This window comes from Zootoca vivipara, chromosome 13 (genome assembly GCF_963506605.1).
Source record: "Zootoca vivipara chromosome 13, rZooViv1.1, whole genome shotgun sequence".
NCBI lineage: Eukaryota > Metazoa > Chordata > Lepidosauria > Squamata > Lacertidae > Zootoca > Zootoca vivipara.
The window spans coordinates 24834500-24853237 of record NC_083288.1 but is presented as its reverse complement, the minus strand read 5'-3'; the positions used below and the strand labels follow the sequence as shown (position 1 = coordinate 24853237).

The 18738-nt window shown below is 45.7% G+C and overlaps 1 protein-coding gene across 1 annotated transcript in view; it reads left to right on the top strand.

The window, feature by feature from the left end:
- The window catches only part of WIPF2 (WAS/WASL interacting protein family member 2), a 32467-nt gene extending 16197 nt beyond the window's left edge, over positions 1-16270 (top strand). The window contains exons 2-8 of the mRNA XM_035137044.2: positions 2533-2645; positions 2784-2916; positions 4805-4918; positions 6441-7103; positions 8437-8649; positions 10018-10119; positions 11574-16270. Of these exons, the coding sequence (XP_034992935.1) occupies positions 2589-2645; positions 2784-2916; positions 4805-4918; positions 6441-7103; positions 8437-8649; positions 10018-10119; positions 11574-11614 (1323 nt within the window). The 5' untranslated portion in view covers positions 2533-2588 and the 3' untranslated portion in view covers positions 11615-16270. The remainder of the gene's footprint in view (positions 1-2532; positions 2646-2783; positions 2917-4804; positions 4919-6440; positions 7104-8436; positions 8650-10017; positions 10120-11573) is intronic.
- The last annotated feature ends 2468 nt before the right edge of the window (positions 16271-18738 follow it).

The window sequence follows — 18738 nt, the reverse complement described above, 5'->3', positions numbered from 1 at the left end:
GGTCTTGCAAGCTTTTTTTCATTCAGTATTGGACTTGCTTTTTGGCCAGTATTTTAAAAAGCTTCACATCTCCTCTGGCAGAGCTGGAGTTTGGCAAAGGTATCCGGTCTCTTAAGTACTATTATGAATTGCCTTGCATGAGGGTTTCAGGGGAGTCAGCTTTCTTGGCAACTCCTTCTTGGTTGGAGTTCATCAGAACTCCATTCCTCTGCTTTGCCTCAAGCTGCTGCAACTCCCTTCCTTGGGCAGGCAGGTGCTGAAACCGGGTGCATTCCACTAGCATTAGACTGGCTTGTCTGTAATAGTTCCGACTGGTAATTGGATGTCATTGGGCTTGTGCTTCTGACAGGTATCGGCATTGTGTATCTAGGGTGAGTCACACCACTTCTTCCTGTATCTGCTTCGTCCGAAGTATGTCTGTGGTGACGTGGTGGCGGATGTTTCTGCCTGTCAATCAGGTTATGCAAAGCCTGCTATAGCACCGCCAGCTAATGCAGTGCTGTATTAAAACTGAACTGTTGTTCACTTTTCCAGGGTATAGGTTGGCCCGCACTTGGACGTGTCAGAAGCATCCTTGCACATTCTTATTCCCAGTTATAGGATAGGAACATGTCAAATTCTTTTAATCCCCTCCCCCCAACCAGACTTGAAGTGCTTTCGATCCTGGGAATTTTCCAGGCTCACTTACTATAGTTGTGTTCATGAAATATATTCACCGAGGGACGGTTTTCATTATGAGTCAATCTGCTCTACAAATCGAAACCAGTTTTATATCACTTAAATGGTCACGGCTTCCTTCGGAGAACTGTCGGAACGGTCGATTTGGGAGAGTGTTGAGTATGTTGTTAAGAGACCTTCGGTCTCTTCACAAGACTATAGTTGCCTGGGTGTTTCCTTGGTTGGGAACTGTGGCAATTAAATGAGTTTCTTTCAAACCTGATTAAATTTGTAGTATACCTATGTTCAGAGTGTCACTTTTTAGGAGGCTATTTACCGTACTTTTCCATCTGTAAGATGCCCTCGTGCATAAGACGATCGCCAGCCCAATTGCCACAGCGTCAGCCAATCAACACCACCCATTGACGCAGCAACCAACCACACACACAATAGCTGCTAACAGACACAGCAGCAACCAATCAAACATCCACGCTATTCACTACCCATCTATAAGAAGACCCCAATTTTTTAGCATGATTTTTCAAGAAAAAAATATAGTCTTATACATGGAAAAGTACGGTACCTCTGTATGAGAAAGGGTTTTAAAAATAAATGAGAAATCTGGGTACCGTAGCTAAAATGCTTTATATTGTACAGAGGTATGAGCACCCTTGACTTCTACCTGCCACTCTTTTCCTTTATCCTTCCATTTCGTTGGCTAGTTCCGTGGCTTATGCAAAAGATGGTAGAGAGCAGCTCAGAATGCCAGCAATGTTAAATGACAGCACAATATAAAAAGGTCCTTCCTTAATCTTATTCTGTGAACTGCCCTGAGACCTCTGGGTATAGGGCATAGTGATGTTAAATTTTCGAGAATATTCTCGATTAATGAGCATATTAGAGAATTTTAATTTAAAATAGGAGAACATTCATTTTAATGCATTAAAATGATATAATTAGTTATTATGCATGTTCATTCATGGGTAAACGTGTTTAGATGGCAACCAAAAACTGTACAGATACTTTTATTTAGTGGGGCAATGCATTGAATTCACATTTTTTTGCACCAAACTTGAAATTGAAAATTCAACGTGAATGATTCATGTTAATCACTAAGCCTGCCACTAACTTACACTACTTACACTGGCAGTATCACAGCTTGACTTTTTATTTACTAGATTTTTAAAATGTTGTAAAACTGGTTCTTACATTAGAATTTACAGTTTGTGGAGAATATTCTTCGGAGAATTTTCCAGCAGAGAATATTCTCACCCCACATCACTAATAGGGCGGTATATAAATTCAATTAATAATAATAATAATCTCTGTTGATAATCCAGTAAAAAGTGGGGTGGCTTTGTGTGTGTGTGTTTGTGTGTGTGTTTGTGTGTGTGTGGAATATTTGAGTTGTCATTTTTATTCTTAAACTGCATTTCACTTTTTCAGTTAAGGCAGATAATTTTGATTTACCTGTTGTCCTCCATGTGTGCCCCTATGTTGTCTTGAATTTGGTCTGTATTGCATGTGTGTCTCCTGGGTCTGCGGCTTCAAAGCTTGCTTGCAGCTACCTTCATTTCCCCTCGCCTTTAAAGCATTTTAGTTCTTATCCTGGTGTGTTAATTATTATGTAGTGGTGCTCCTGCTTCTATTGTGTTTATTTTCTCAACTGCCTTGCAGTCATCTTGCATGAAATACTCTTTTTTAATCGGCTGAATAAAATACATTCCTCAATGGCATTCTCTCGTGACAGCTACGGTAGTGAAGTGGGTATGAAACTGCAACAATGCCCACCAGGTTCCGTCACTGCCTCCTGCTATTTCATTTGCTGTTGTTTCTCCTTTGTAACAGTTTTCTGTTTCACCCCTGTCATTGCAGGTTTATGAGTGACCAAAAGTTCTTTTTACGCTGAGTCGGCAGGGCGTGGGGCAAAGATGCCTATACCTCCTCCCCCTCCCCCTGGACCACCCCCACCCCCAACTTTCAATCAGGTAGGTGGTCCTCCTGTCCCTGCATGCTTCCCTTCTGTCCCCATACAAAGAGCCCTGCTGAAAAGCATTCACAAGAACTACTCCTATGCTTAGCTTCCCTTTCTCCAATTAACCTGGTTGCCGATCTTCTCCTTTCAGGCTAACACAGACCCTCCAAAACTGAACAGGGATGAGCAGCGAGGGAGGGGAGCCTTGCTGCAAGACATCTGTAAAGGGGCCAAGTTGAAAAAGGTGACCCAAGTCAATGACCGGAGTGCACCCATCATTGAGAGTAAGCATGGGGTCTGGGGCAATTGCAATAAGATCTTTTGCTATCTAATTGGGAAAGTTCTCGGTGATCTCCCCCCCCCCCCAATTTCCAGATGGTGCTCAGCCCTTCTGTTGAGCGTTCACTCTTAAAAGAATTCAGCATCAGGTATGGGAGGAAAAATGGCCTAGAATCTCTACGGACAGAGGCATCAGGTGAGGCAGGTGGGGAGGGAGAGGGCTGTGGCCCATAAGATTGCCCTTGGAGTGAGGCTTTTGCTTACATTTGTCTGTTGGATACGCTGTGTGCTTGATCTGGCTTTGTGCTGTATGAGGAGTTGGGGAAAGACAGAAGGGCCGGAAGGGGAAGACTCTTCCTCCCCGTGCACTGCCGCATGTGGCTGGGTTCACTCGCTTGAGTTACCTGGAGTCATTTGCTGGCATACGCCGTGAGTCATTCTCAGCCTGCCAGCCTATTTCCCCACTTAACTCCTGAGCAGAACCTCAGAACTGACTGCCCTGCTCAGGTCACTTCTCAGCAGGTACCTTCTGTGTTGAACTCACTCATAGCAAACTGGGTGGTCTGGATTGCATACCGTCGTGGAATCATAGAGTTGGAAATGATCATGAGAGTCATCTAGTCCAACCCCCTGCAATGCAGGACTCTTTTGCCCCATGTGGGACTCAAACCCACGTCCCTGAGATGAAGAGTCTCAGACTCTATGGACTGAGCTGTCAATAGCTCTCTCCCTTGATCTGTTGGGGGAAAGGCTCTGCAGTCAGTCCCTTTGTTTTGTGACTGAGGCCATCGTTCCCTCTGGCAGCGTAAAGCATAGAAGCCTCCTAGTTTGGCAGCATGAGTTCCTGCATGCCCCCCCCTCTGTATGCCAGCATAAGAAGAGCCTTGCTGGATCAGACCAAAGGTCTAATCCAGCATTCCCATTGTGGCCAGTTAGATGCCTCTGGGAAGCTCACAAGCAGCACTCTCCTGTCTGCATTTGTAGTTGCAAAAAATGTTCTCTTTGTTCTCTGAAGAAAGGCAGGAAACTACTTCCTAAACTGCACAGGTCCCAGTGGTGCAAACGCTTGAAATAAAGTTTTGCAGTTAGCAGTAAAATAGAACTGGCAGCTGCACACTTAAATCCTTGGAAACAGGTGTCTCTAAATCCTGGCGTGAAGGTAAATGCACAGCCTATGATGTATTTGTGCTTAGCTCTTTAGGCAGCAGCCGCTGTCTGATACCCATGTGATCTTGAGCAGTAAAGTTATTACCTTCTCTGCTTTCATACTGCCACTTCAGGAGGAGATGACTCCAATATCATTGGGTCTTTGCCTTGCCCACGTGCTGAGAAGCAGCATCTTGAGTAAAAGAATATGGTGGAAGCTGCCTATGTAAAGCCCAGAAGAGAAGAACCATGGCTCAGTGTAGTGTAGAGCAGAGTGTCTCTTTAGGGCATCTCTCGTGTACAGTAGAACCTCTCCTTACGACCTCCTCTACTTGGGCCCGATCCAAGTTGCGACCACGGTAAACCTGGAAGTAAATACCGGGTTTGCCGCAATCCGCGTATGCGCAGAAGGGGCTGCCACCATCTGCACATGCACACAACAGTGCTTCTACCAGCGACCCATGTTGCCTAAAGGACGGGCCACCAGAATGGATTATGGTGGTAAGTAGAGGTTCCACAGTACTTAGAAAGCCCCAGGGTCAATCCCTGGCACCTGCAGTTAGAGCTGAAGGGAATTCCTGCCTGAAACCCTGGAGGAAAGCACTGCCCGGCGCCATAGACAGAACTGAGCGGCTTGGATCTACGGTCTGTCTCAGAATAAGGTAGTTCCCTATGTTCCTAAGGCGATATTTTTTAAAAAATGTGTTTAGAAACTAAATAAATAATCCAGGGGCCTTTTTCTTCCAGAATCCAAGGGCAGTGGTGGCTACAACTCTGGCGCATCCCCTCTGCCACCAAAGGGCGGCCTCTTCCAGGGTGGTGTCCCCAAGCTTCGACCTGTCGGAGTAAAGGACAGTTCAGGTGAGGACCACAGAATATTCACAGACTGAATAAATAATGATTTGTGAAATACCAGACATTGAACCTTCTGTTTGAGTAATCAGGCACCCTAGCTCCTGAACTTGGTTTTGAGAGCAAGTCCACGCCTTATTGAAATGATCAGGAAAATTTATGTCGGCTTGTAGTGGCACTTAATGCCTGTGGAGCTGAGACTAGTGAGGCTTAATATCAAGGGTGGAAACCATGTCTCCTCCCCCATCTGTCTGCCTGTGTGTATTACCGGTGTATTACAAGACTGTATGCTTCTACGTGAACTTACTTGGACCTCTAGATCTTCTTCTGAGGTTCCCCTTTGGATACTCTGGCCATCTAAGGTGAAGCTGGTGGTGGCCAAGATAGGGTTTTTGAGGGTAGGGGTGAAGGGCACCCTGTCTATGGAATGCCTTCCCCAAAGAGACATGTTACCTCTGATAAGTTTCTGTTCTGAATTTTAAAATTGATCATTTGACTTGATTATTTAACCTGTTGGCTGCTGTGAAAATCCCTTGGGGTTGAACATTGTCATTCAGTTGCTGTCATTACACACACACACACACACACACACACACACACACACACACACACGTGTGTGTGTGTGTGTAAAATATTTGTTGACCTCCCCTTCATATGACTACAATATAAAATAGTATTTAAAAAATGGAAAATAATTTTTAAAAACTGACCCAATGGAGAAAAGTATAAGCAAGTGAATAGGGCCTGGAAGAGATGATAGAAAATTACCAGCAAGGAGTCCTGCTGAATCTCTGCTGGAAGAGCATTCCACAGCAAGGGACCAGCCACACTTAACACCTGACTTGTAGTTGAAGCCAGTCGGGCTTCTGAAACATGGGGGGAAAGAGAGAGAAGTTAAGGGGCAACAAGGATCTTGAAAGCTGGGAATCCAGTGAGGAAAAGTTGCACTGGAAAGTAGGAGCCGCATGTGGACGTAGGGTTGGCCAAGGATAAAGTGCTGGAAGTGAGGACTTTCACAGTGCTTGGAGATGAGGGGTGGTTGGTGTGCTGTTGATGCCGGGAAGGCCAAGTGGGTTGAATAGGCAAGGGAATCAGAGGACCCTTGTTCAGGAAGCTGTAGATGTAGGAGGTTAATGGACAGAATAACAGAATTTTGCACCCCTAAATGAGTGAATTGTCCAAAGCTTTAACTGCCTGCCAGGATTACATTGGCAATCAAGAAGTCGCCCTTTTCTTTCCCCTGATTTCCCATCTATGCCCAGCAATTAAAATTTGACTTGCGTCGTTCATCCCTTCTGCTGTGGGAAACATTTGTGTCCAGACATCTGAACACCTCCTGGTCATTTAGAATATAGGCTCTGCATGAACAGTACATCACTGGCTGTGGTCTCAGTACAAGGACAAACGTCGTCAGTTTCCACTTAATTGGATGGTGGTTTTTGCCAAAAGGAGTTGGTTTATATTGGAAGGAGATGTTGATCTATTTCGCTTCTCTAATAAGCAACTCTGTGCTGGCTTTCCTTGGTTTCAGAAAGTCCCTCTGGGAAGCAGTCCCTCCAGGTCCCTGGGTCCAGATCAGCGGCTCCGCGGCCCCCAGTGTCTGCAACCAGCAGTCGGCCCCAAGATGACGCTGACCACAGCCGGGCTTCCCCTCCGGAACTTCCGCGCATGCAGAGACCTTCCTTGCCAGATCTCTCGCGGCCAAACACCGCCAGCGGCACCGGCATGAAACACAGCTCGTCGGCTCCGCCGCCTCCGCCCCCGGGACGCCGAGCCAACGCACCCCCTGCCCCTCCTCCCATGCACAGCAGCAAAGCACCTTCCTACAACCGCGAAAAGCCCTTGCCACCAACGCCAGGACAGCGGCTCCCAGGGAGTCGGGATGGACCGCCGGCTCCTCCCCCTATCAAGCCGCCCCCTTCCCCAGTGAATATCCGAACGGGACCAAGCAGTCAGGGCCAGTCTCTGGCGCCCCCTCCTCCGCCTTACCGCCAACCCCCCGGTGTACCCAACGGCCCCGCCAGCCCCACCAACGAGTCCGCTCCCGAGCTTCCGCAGAGACACAATTCCTTGCATCGAAAGACACCCGGGCCTGGGAGGGGTATGGCTCCTCCCCCACCCCCTTCAGCCTCCCCTTCTTTACAGAGCAATCGGCCCCCACCTCCTGCCCGTGACCCTCCAAGCCGGGGCGCAGGTAAGAGCATCTCCTAGCCCTTGTTTATGAAAAACTGGAAGTGGTCTTGGCGTTGACAGCCTCTCGTTAATCTCTCAAGAGAAAAAAATGCCTTCTTGTCCGTAGTCTCCGATCTTGGTGCCAGGATGGGTATGCGGTGGGTTTAAGAAGGTTAGGAATGGGCTGGTATCATGCTCTGTAGCATAGCAACTACGAGCGAGCTGTGAATTAGGAAGTTTTCAGTTTGAACCATACCTTTGCCACAAACTTGCTAGGTGTCACCTGGCCAAGCCACAAATTCACAGTCTCAGTTGTCCCCAAAGGCACACTCTTCTTCCATTGTCTCCCAAGGCAGACGGATGCCAACAAAGAGTTGTCACTTCTCCTAAATCTGCGGGTGAAACATTTGAAGGCTTGAAAGCGCTCTACAAAGACAGGGATGATGGTGTGGATGTGCAGTTTCCGCCGTTTTAAGTTGTGGCCAATTTTTGGCCATAGGCCATGCTGGCTGCGGCTTGTGGGAGTTTTGAGACCAACTCAGCACCCAAAGGACCAGCTTCCCCATCCGCATCCCAGGCCTCTTGTGCAAAGGATACTGCCACCATAGCATGTTAATGATGCTTGGAAGACTAGAATATAAATTCAATTTTCACATCGAGAGTCTTTGCTACCAAGACATGTGGGATCGAATTTAGTTTTCTGTGTTGTGCAGAAGAGTATGCCTTGCCCTCGAAACAGATGACTTGCTAAAAAGGACCCCACAACTTCATAGTTATTAAAAAGCTGGTCATTAATGAGTAGATGCTCGTGCTTTTCGGAACAGCGACAACAAAAAGCAGGTATTACATTCGTGCCCAACTAATAAGCCAACCCGTTTAGTGTGGCGTGTTTGTTGCTGTGGAGCATGATCATCTGAGCAGCCTATTTTGTGCCCAGATCATGACTCCCCATGGCAGCTGCAAACCCTCCAAAAAGAAGCAGAGAGGACAGTTGGTGCAGGGACGTGGTGATCAGAATGCAGCCATTTTACGGTCACTTCAGCATGCGCACAATACTCACCAAGGGCTTGGTAGCCTACAACTCGCCATGCTAAGGGCCACATAGGTGAATTAGCCTCTTCAGTAAGTAAGAAAATTCCTTAACGGAGTTGGGATATCAGGGGGGGGGGAACCCCCCAGAATCCTATATAGCAGGTGCAAGAAAAGGACAAGGCTGTCAAGGGCCTGCAGAGCCAATGATGTTGATGGAAGGCCTAGGGCTGTTTGCTTGGCTACCTAGGGAACTCTGCTTTTCCCTTTTGTTTTGGCTACTAAGCTAGCTCATGAAATCGTGACCTGGGAAATTTCCATTGCAGCCCCTCCACCGCCGCCACCCATGATCCGAAATGGCGGTAGAGATGCGCCTCCGCCTCCCCCACCCTACAGAATGCACGGGACGCCAGACCCTACGAGCCGTGGGAAACCCCCACCCCCACCCACCAGAACGCCAGTTGGACCTCCTCCCCCTCCCCCACCCATGAGAAATGGACACCGGGACTCTATTTCCACTGTCAGGTCTTTCTTAGGAGGTGAGTGGAAAGAACTTGCTGTTACCTTAAATTATAGGTGTCAGGTGCATTTAAGTTGGCTTTGAGACATGCGCTGGATTCAAAGGAAAACCAGCCTGCCCAGAATTACGATACTTCTGCTGGTTTGGCTGGTATCGGTTAACTACAGTGGCATTAAAAAATACTGTGATCGGCCAAGAAGAAGTGTGTGTGTTGGGGATGAAACTTCAGTCGTACAAGCTTAGGAAGCAGCTCTAAAATGAAAGACACTGGCATAGACGTGTTAGCATAGACTGCAAAGTCATACTATGGCTTGGCATGAATGAGTGACCCTGTGGGTTCCCAGATAAGAGATTGCTGTAGTTTTGCTCTTCCTTTCTTCCTGCTGATGCTGCACTGCAGTGAGCTGAGCCATGGTTTCCCCTAATGCTATGTCCAAATTTGGGTTCATGGCTTTTCTTGCTCTAGACCAGGGGTCAGCAAACTTTTTCGGCAGGGGACCGGTCCACTGTCCCTCAGACCTTGTGGGGGGCCGGACTATATTTTGAAAAAATATATGAACAAATTCCTATGCCCCACAAATAGCCCAGAGATGCATTTTAAATGAAAGAACACATTCTACTCATGTAAAAACATGCTGATTCCCGGATCATTCGCGGGCCGGATTTAGAAGGCGATTGGGCCACATCTGGCCCCCGGGCCTTAGTTTGGGGACCCCTGCTCTAGACAAACTCGGCGTGTCCAGCCGCAGAACAAACATTGCCAACATCTCATGGTTGGTCTGAAGCAAAATAGACCAAATGTCTGAAGCTAAGCCAAACTGTGGCTTCACTTCTAGCAACCCCGAAAAGGATCTGGGAACTTCCTCATTATCCTTCGTTGGGTTTGGCTTAGCATGTGTACAGATGGCGTCACTCTCTCCCTTTTGGTGTTGGCAGCTTGTTAAGCATCTGATGCTTTGAATTATATATTCACTGGATGTTTTTATTTATAGTCTGTACCGGTTTATTTTAGGTACATTTCATTTTGTATAGAATGCCCAAACTGCTACTTGGAGAAGCAGTGACACAAACTATATATATATATATATACAGATAGATCTATAGGAATGTTGAAATGTTGACACTCATGCCCATTCTGACACTGCACAAAGCTCTTATTACCAGGTGACTCTGACTTCCTGGTGGATTCTGCCCCCAGTCTGTCATCTGCATATAATGGTGACCAAAATTTGGCACCTGGAGAGAACTTTCAGGGTGGGGCTGCTTCAAGTTTTGCCATTTTAGCCATGGTTCCAGCCTCAGGGCTTTATGGATGCAAAAAGTAGGGCAGTGGGAATCCTTCAGACCAGAAATGGTTTTCAGGCCTTATTTTCCTCCTTTTCTGCAGATGACTTTGAATCTAAATACTCCTTTCATCCAGTGGAAGATTTCCCAGCGCCAGAAGAGTTCAAGCACTTCCAGAAGATTTATCCCAGCAAAACGAATAGAGGTGAGCACTGATTTGGCTCACATCTGCTTATTGGTCTCCCAGGTATCTGGCTGATTGTTCATAAAGCAAACTATTTTCAGCTCCGTGCTTGAAAATTTGGCAAGTTGTTATAAGCAATTTAATTCCATGGGGCTGAGAATATGGCTTGCCAGCATTACGAGTGAGATTATTTTATTTAAAATCATCAACAATTCCTTCATTCTGCTTCTGGACCTTTTCAAATTATGCAAACTATGCAGTCTTGCATACATTTAATGCTGGTTCTGATTTAGACTTGTCCAAGTTCATTGTGCTTTTGTGAGGAAGAGGGAATGCAGGAGGTAGCTACAAGGACGCAGGAGCAGCTGCAGAAGCAGACTGGCTGGGGAGCCCCGGGGGTGGGAACATGATGACTCACTGCTCTTCATGGCAAAGGATTTGCTGGAATGGGCTGAACAAGATGCAGAAGCCCAGCTACCTGGAAAACATGAGAACGAGGTGCAAGTTTGAAGTGGCACAACAGGTTAGCTTGTCTGGCTGTTAATCGATCGGTGGTTTGAGCCCACCCAGGGATGGCTGTGGGCAGGATTCCTTCACTGCAGGGGGTTGGACTCGATGTCCTTTGGGGTCCCTTCCAACTCCAGAATTCTATGATTCAATATGATTCAGTTTTAATTTTTTTTTCTCTCGGCGTAACTCAAATCTGCATCATGCAATGGTGGGGAACTGAATTTGGCTAGCGCGGCAAATTATTATCTTCCCCCATCCCACGTGGACCAAGTTTTATAGATTGACAGATCCACCCACCTGTAAGTCACCTGATGTCACAGTGGTGCCAGGTCATCCTTTTTTCACACAACAGGTCTTACAAAGCACTTTACAAGGGATTTCAAAACACTTGACTGTCAGCTGATAGCCTGGCCTTGCTGAGCACTTTGTATGGGGCTTTGCAATCCCAGCTGATCAGTAGTGCCTGCAAAGCCCCCTTCAGCTGAGCTAGGTTATTACTTGCCCTGCACTTGATGTCATATGATGTCAGGTGTAGGGCAGGTGGATGCAGCTTGGCAAAAAAAAGCCTCCTGGGCCAAACAAAAAGCCTCCTGGGAGGCTTGGTGGGTCTAATGAGGTCTGCACCTGGAAGTTCCTCGGCCCTGGCAAAATGACTACCTAGGGATAGTGATAGCAGTGTGGAAACTTCATATGGATTATTGGGAGGTTATTGATTTTGTTTTGTTTTGTTTTGTGTTTTGTATCTGATTTTCTATTGTGAACTATCCTGGTTCTCATTTTCTGTTGTAAACCATCCTGGGATCTTTGGATGAAGGGTGGTATACTTACTACTACTACTACTACTACTACTAATATTACTAATAATAGTAATAAATATCTCTTTTGCTTTGTGATCAGCATCTTTGTAGAGCCTAACTTCTTATGGTGATGCATCTGTGGCATTAACGGTCTTATTTCTTTTTCAGCTACACGTGGGGCCCCTCCTCTGCCTCCCATCCCAAGGTGAAAAACAGCAGCTGGGCATGGTTCCACAGCACCAAAAAAAATGGACCTGTGTTCTCTGATTTTCCCCTCCCTTCCTCTCCCTCAGAAACCTGCATGAAAAATACATTCCTGCTGTTGATTCCCCCAACCCCCAAACTGTTTCAAGAACCCGGACAAACCTACCATTACTCACTTCCATCTATGCATTTCACACCTGGACTTAAAAGGACGTCTCTTGGCACAGCTGGGTGAGAACCCTTTCCTGCAGATCTGTGTGGGTCTCCCCAGTTCATAAACAACTACTGTTCAAGATCAAGGGTCCAGTGGATATTTCCCGGAAACGCAAGCCAAACAGGACCGTTTTGGATCTCTGGGCCAGTGTGAAGCAACTGATCTTTGCCTAGCTTAGGGGAGGGAAATGCCTGCGAAATGGGGAATTCTGGTTTTTTTTTTTTAAAGAGGTGAGCATTAGAAGGACTGAAATAGCTATTCCATTTTTGAATGCAGACACTACATACTAACGCGTTAAAATTGTGGTTAACTTGAAGAGAGGAGGGGAGGAAATCAGTATAAACAGCATCGCTTGGAGCAAATTCTATATGAGGAAAGCTATACAAATGTAGCAGCATCCATGGTAGCACAAGTGAAATTCAGGGTGCAATTTACACTCCATCGCTGCAGCGCTCCTTGTCCTGCAGATCTGAAGATGTCCTCTTTCCCTTGAGTGTCGGCTGCTAGCAATCCAGTACAAGCCCCTGTGACTCCTAATCATGCCGATTATAATCTGTCGGCCGCTACTGACACATGTATGGCATTGCCAAGGGCGCAAATGTCGCGGCCATGCAGGGCAGAGTGCACTTTAGGCCCCAAGTTGTTGTTGTTGTTTGTTGTTCAGACTGTGACATTGACTGTCTTGCCTCTTCAGAAAGATCACTTCCTACTGTTTCCACGAATGAAGTCACGGCCCCATCTTGTCTCCTCCAGCCATGGGTAGCTTTGAGAAGGAGTTGCCCTATGTATTAATGCCCTCTGGCAGCAGGCGTGTTTTTGGGGTTTACCATTGTGCTGAGGGTTGAGTGGGTCCCGGCTGCCTGCCCACCCTGAGGCACCGGAAGGAAGTCAGATGGGGAAGCATTCAGCTCTGGTTATGAGTGGTATCCTATTCCAAGCAGCGGCCCCCAGCCAGTGTGTGCAAATGCAAATGCTTAAACGGTAAATTGATTGCTCCTAACTCGGAGTTGATCGTTGTGACGGTTAATAACCGACTCCAGCAAAGTAGCTACTATGGTTGGGGGTGACTAGAGAGCCCCCTTCACGCAGTATATTTTGTACACAGAATATCATGTTCTCGGTGCTTCTTGCACATGAGGAGGAGGAGAGTTGCCATCTGTGCACATGACCATTGGGTGCTTGTTGCTCCTCCTGTGGAAGTGTCGCCTGTGCAATCTAGGTGTCTTGGTTGTAGCACGGAAAACCTGGCCTGCCATCGGAGGGAGATCTCATAGTGCTTGTCTTGGGGCTTGAGGTCAGAGCAGTGGCATTCTCATTTGCCTTTTTACCAGTAAGCAAGAAATACACTCCATTTGTAGATTGCACATGTTCTTCTTGGTGTGGCTTTGTCTCCATGCGTAGTGGCCTGTTCGGAAATCACTGCTACACTGCTTCCCAGAAGTAGATGCATCCTGTTCTGTGCTGAACACTATTGATCCTGAAACAGGCAGAATTCCTGTCATCTTCTTGGCCCCTGCTCTTGTTTATACTTGATGCAGATGGTTATAACATCAGACCTAGCTAGCTAGCTGGTTGGTTGATATATTTTTTTGCCTTACACAGTACTTCTGTCATGTGATTGGTACCAGATTTGTTATAATTATTGTGTATATTTACTCTTGAATAACTTGCGGGTTGGGAAATACGTGTTATAATCATAAATATTGATCTATTTTGTATGTTGTAAAAAGTTTGTAATATAGGATCAAGGTAGGCTTGCTGGCCATACACTACAAAAGCTCCCTCACCTTCTACTTAAACTTTTTTTTTTATGATGATGGAAATTCATCCACTTTTATGTTAATGACCAGGCAGTCCCTCATGTTGAGGGCTAATGCTTGGTTGGAGGAATTTCTTTTTTCTTCTGGAGGAAAATTAAGTCTTACCCAGCATAGCTTGCTGGGGAGAGAAGTTAAATGCACTGTGCATTTTTGATGTGTGTGTTTAATTTTTATTAAAGATTATGTTCGCTATAATGTTAGCTTCCCGTAGATAAATCCTTTGTGAAGCAACTGTGAAGGGGGTTCCTAAGTTTAAAATGGCAGTGGAATTAAAACTTCTTAAATGAGGCACCTATGTTATACTTGCACGTTCTGGGCCAAAGCACTGCTTTCTTCCTCCTTCCTTTTTTTCCATGTTAGGTCTGTTTTTATTGCCTTGGGGGGACGGGACAGGTTGGGGTTGGGATGGCTTTGCATTTCCTTATTGACCAGGTGTGTTTGTACAAGGGGAAACTGGCACACAGAGAGACATTTTCCTATTTCACCCTGTCCTAAAACCTCAGACCAGGTTTATATAGCATTTTAAAAACCACAAATGTGAAAGTCGCATCACCCACTACCAAGATGAAAACCTCAAATTTGCTCTCCCAACTCCTAGACTCTGCCAAAAAGTATGTGAGTTTTGCTGAAGGTGGCAGACATACTTTATGCCTGGAGACCCTTAGCAGTTTTGTTTTTAGCAAAATCAAGCAATGAAGTTTCTTTCCCCTGGGCTTTACCATTTCAGGCTGCTGATGAAGGAATCACATAATTGAATACAATTCCTTATAGAAAAAGTTTATGTATGTTAAAAACCATGCTCAGCCATCTTCTGGCATGGGTTTTTTGTTTGTTTGTTTGTTTTCAAATAGAGGACCAAAGCGTGTCTCTTTATGTATACATATTGAAGAACAGTCCAGGATAAGCTTTTATTGTTCCGAATATTTCCTTCTCTGAACAAAGATTCAGGAATGGTGATCAAGATACCAGTTTTGATTTCATTTCCACAGCTGTCCCTATTGATACCGCCCCCCCCCCCAGGATTAGCTGCAAGAAAATGCATAGCGGCCTGATTCGCACATCATATTAAACCATAGACTGTGGTTTAATGTGAACATGCAATGTGCTACCAGGCCCTGCTGAAATTGTGGGTGGTTTGCTCCTGCACTCCTGGTGTTGCTATGGCTTACCATTACGTCGAAACCCACGGCCATGCTTTGTTTTACTCCAAACCACCAACGATTGGTAATCAAGGTTTGTTCTCGGCTAACCGCTTGTGGGGTGGGGAGAGAAACCACGAGCCTGGGTTCAGACATAACACTAAGCCATCATTTAAACCGTGATTTTAACTCTGGCTTAATATGGAAAATATGGACAAGACCAATCTTAAGAGCTTAATGCAGGTTGCAGCTTTTAGGTCTCATCTGTCTGGTTTCTTGAAACAGTTGCCTTACAGATTTGGATGCTGGGTTGATAGCGCATAGCAGCACAATGCAGGCACGCAGGAGCCTCTATGTTGTGAAGCTGTGAAAGACACACATGCTGCCAAGAATAACTGCACCATATTGGAGATGCAAATTCAGAGGACTGGCTGCCTGCAGCTCTGAATCAGTAGTACTGTGTGTGCCATTATTCCATGGAAGTGCAGGAGATGCTCACATGCCCTGGTGCAGAACTCTTTTCTGAGAATGGACCTGGACCATTTTTTGGGAGTAAAAAATGGTTCTAGTCCTTTGTAGCCAACAAGAGGTGTTTGAAAACGTGTGGGCAGTGCCTAGTGGAATATTAACCAGTGGAACAGCTGGAGAAGCTTACTGGTGGTCAAGGGAAAGAGAAGCCTTCGTCGTTCTGTGTGGTTCATTGACACTAACACATGACCAGCAGCATTAGAAATAGAAAATGGGGCAGAAACAGAATCATGCAAATTGGCTTAATTTGTATAATAGGTTGTAGAATTCCACATTTCTTGGTATAGGATTTGAGTTATCTTGGCTCAGTTCTTGTGTGTGCAGAGAACACCCAGCCCTTCTCTTACTAGTCTTCCATTGTAAATGAAGTGTGAAACTGCATGAGTGTGCCAGGGCAGAGGCTGTTGTGGAGGGTGCAACACGCCCATTGTTGAATAGAAAGATTTCAGAGTTTCACTCACTGTGCCTTATCCTCAGGTGGCTCCCATTGGGGGTTTGTGTGTGTGGGATATTGGTCAATCTTTAGTCTCTTGCAAGCTTATATGCACTCTGTATCCTATGTTAAGCTTTGGTTTAACAGTATCATTACTGTTAAGTGAAGAAACACTACTGAGAGCCACTTCTTGTGGTTTCAATAACGAGAATTTTGGTCTCTTGCACTGTTACTTTGCTTCAAGTCTACCCTTTGCCTTTAAGATAAAACTGTCCTTTCGTTTGCCCCATGTCCTTTGCTTTGCTTTTGTAAAGGTTTCGAAAAGCTTCATCCAGACTGCTTGCAAGTGAAGAATCCCAGGATTCTTGAGTCGTTTGCTGTGAGCAGAATCATGTGGGGCATCTTTCATCGTTAGGGTTATAACATTCTTACACAATTTGCTTATCCCATTACAAGATAAGGAACTGTGAGAACTTTTAAGATGTTCTTGATGTGGCATTTGGAGAAACCCTTGGTGTTTTTAAAAACCTTTGGTTTGGTGTTTGTTTTTTTGCCGTTAAAATGGTCAGAATGCTTTGAGAGAGTCTTAAATTCCATGAACTGTGAGCTATCACAATAAGCACAGACGGTTTTGGTATTCTTGTATGAATGGAGTACGTGATCAGTTTTTATACTAAGCATCCCTCTTCCTGAATTTATTTCCTAATGGGAGCTTCAAAGAGCAATTCCTGCCAGTTTCCTCTTAAGGCTTATTTGCAGAGGGGCAGTAGTTTAAGATCTGAGTTAGCAGCAGCAGCAGCTGTATGCCCCTGTTTCACAAAACTGCTGGTAGAGGGCTTGTGAGAAGGGTTAGTGCAGGCATCCCCAAACTGCGGCCCTCCAGAAGTTTTGGCTTACAACTCCCATGATCCCTAGCTAACAGGACCAGTGGTCGGGGAAGATGCGAATTGTAGTCCAGAACATCTGTAGGGCCGAAGTTTGGGGATGCCTGGGTTAGTGAATAACTGTGCTACGAAACTTACCTCGAGACTTCCAGTACAGCACAGTATCCTGCCCACTCTGCAGAGCATGTTTGTTTTCGAAGTCAGCTACTCTCCCTCCTAACTCCATATCATTCATCATACAGTAATCCTATCTTTGTTTTTAATGAGGAAATGACTAGTCCTCGTCATTTCCGTAGAGATGAGGGTTTAACACATGAAGGTGGTATCTGCTGAAGCCTCTTGAGAGGCTGGTTGAAGAGAGGGTGGAGGGATTTTACTCTTGCTCCCAACCTACTATGTTTGATAGTGCCTCCTTCTCTTTTACTATTTCAATACTTTGCAAGACACTGTACCTGACCCACAGTAAGTGGTGCTGTCTTTACTAAAATTGTAACTGCGTCTGCTAATGCAGAATTGAGTCTGTGTCCATGATCTAATAAATTAATTAAATACAAACAGTGGTTTATATAATTTGTTCTCTGCCTGAAAGATGCATATTGCTAATTGAACGTGTAGAGCATGAGTAAGCACAATGAAGCTTTTTAAAAAAATACTGATAATCTTTATCTGTGGACTCAAGGCTACTTGAAATTTCACAAATATCTGACTAAAACCCTTCAGAATTTCCAAGCACTATGCTAGATATGGGTGCCTTGAAAGAAGCAAAGGAAGGGAAACAAACATATTTGCTTCCCATTCACTGACACCTAGCCCTTTTCTCCCACAGGTCAAGGTTCTGATTCCCACCCAGTGATCTAGTCTCTCAGGTTATCCTACCTCACAGGGTTGCTTTGAGGATAAAATAGGGATGAGAACCTTATACACCACCTTGAGTTCACTGAAAAAAGGTGGATATAAATAACAAAAATGCATGTATTTATTACATGGTACACCCCATTCTAGTTCCATGCTCTCTCTCTCTCTCTCTCTCTCTCTCTCTCTCTCTCTCTCTCTCTCTCTCTCTCACACACACACACACACACACACACACACACACAACCTGCTTGAAATGTGAGACTGTGAACAGAAAGACCCCAAGGCCTCAAAAGCATACCTAGGGGTTGGTGAAACCGTCCATGCTGAGCTGAGGGCGTAAAAATCATCTGTCAGACTCTGGAATTTATTATGTATACGTGTGTGGCAACGCAACAGCGCTACAGTGATGGAGATCAAACATGGGAGACGCTTCCCATCCTCACACCGTGGCCCAAAGTGGTGCAAACTTTTCACCCTTCTCAACCTCACTCAGGAAGCTTTGAGTACTTGGGTTGCGTAAAATGTAGTAAATTATAATGTGGCTATAGTGGTATTTTTGTGGGGTGGGTTGCCGATACAATTCCTTGTTAAGGGCACAAGGGATCCCAGGTGTGCCTCTGCAAGACCTGGACTGCGCCCTTTCTTTCAATAAATTGATTGAAGCAGCGGTGTAAGATTGTTTAGGGCTCATTCACCAAGCTGCTTTCCTGACTTGATTGGATGTAAAAGGGCTACTGAGGGGAGAAAGGATTGGAAGCAGCTCAGTAAGGAGATGGAACCAGGGTGATGGTGCCTGTCTCAATTCCTTCTGCTCCGCTTCTTAGGTGGCCCTCAATTATGTTACTGCAATTGAAATACAAAGCAACTGTTAATCCACCTTTATAGTGTATTCTAGTCAGTGCTATGCAGCACATAGAAATGTATTCCTATCCCTCATTTGGGGAAAACCTTTCATGTGCCTCACCGGCCACAGAAGAGGGCTTAGTAGTCTATCTTTAAAAGTGTGTTATTTCCTTTGCTCTTCCATAAGCCGTGGAATTCAAGAAAGCCGCAGCCACGGAATTTAGTGTGCGTCTGCTTCCCCAGCCTGCAAAAACAAAAACGCCGCTCACGTATTTCCGGACAACATATCCCAGCGTACTTCTCCCAACATCTCGCTTCGATGTTGCAGCAATGCTTTCTGGGGATTGGAGTCCGCTGATGGGGCAAACGAGAGCTTTGAGGGCGGGGGAGAGAAAAGGCTTTATCAGAAGAAG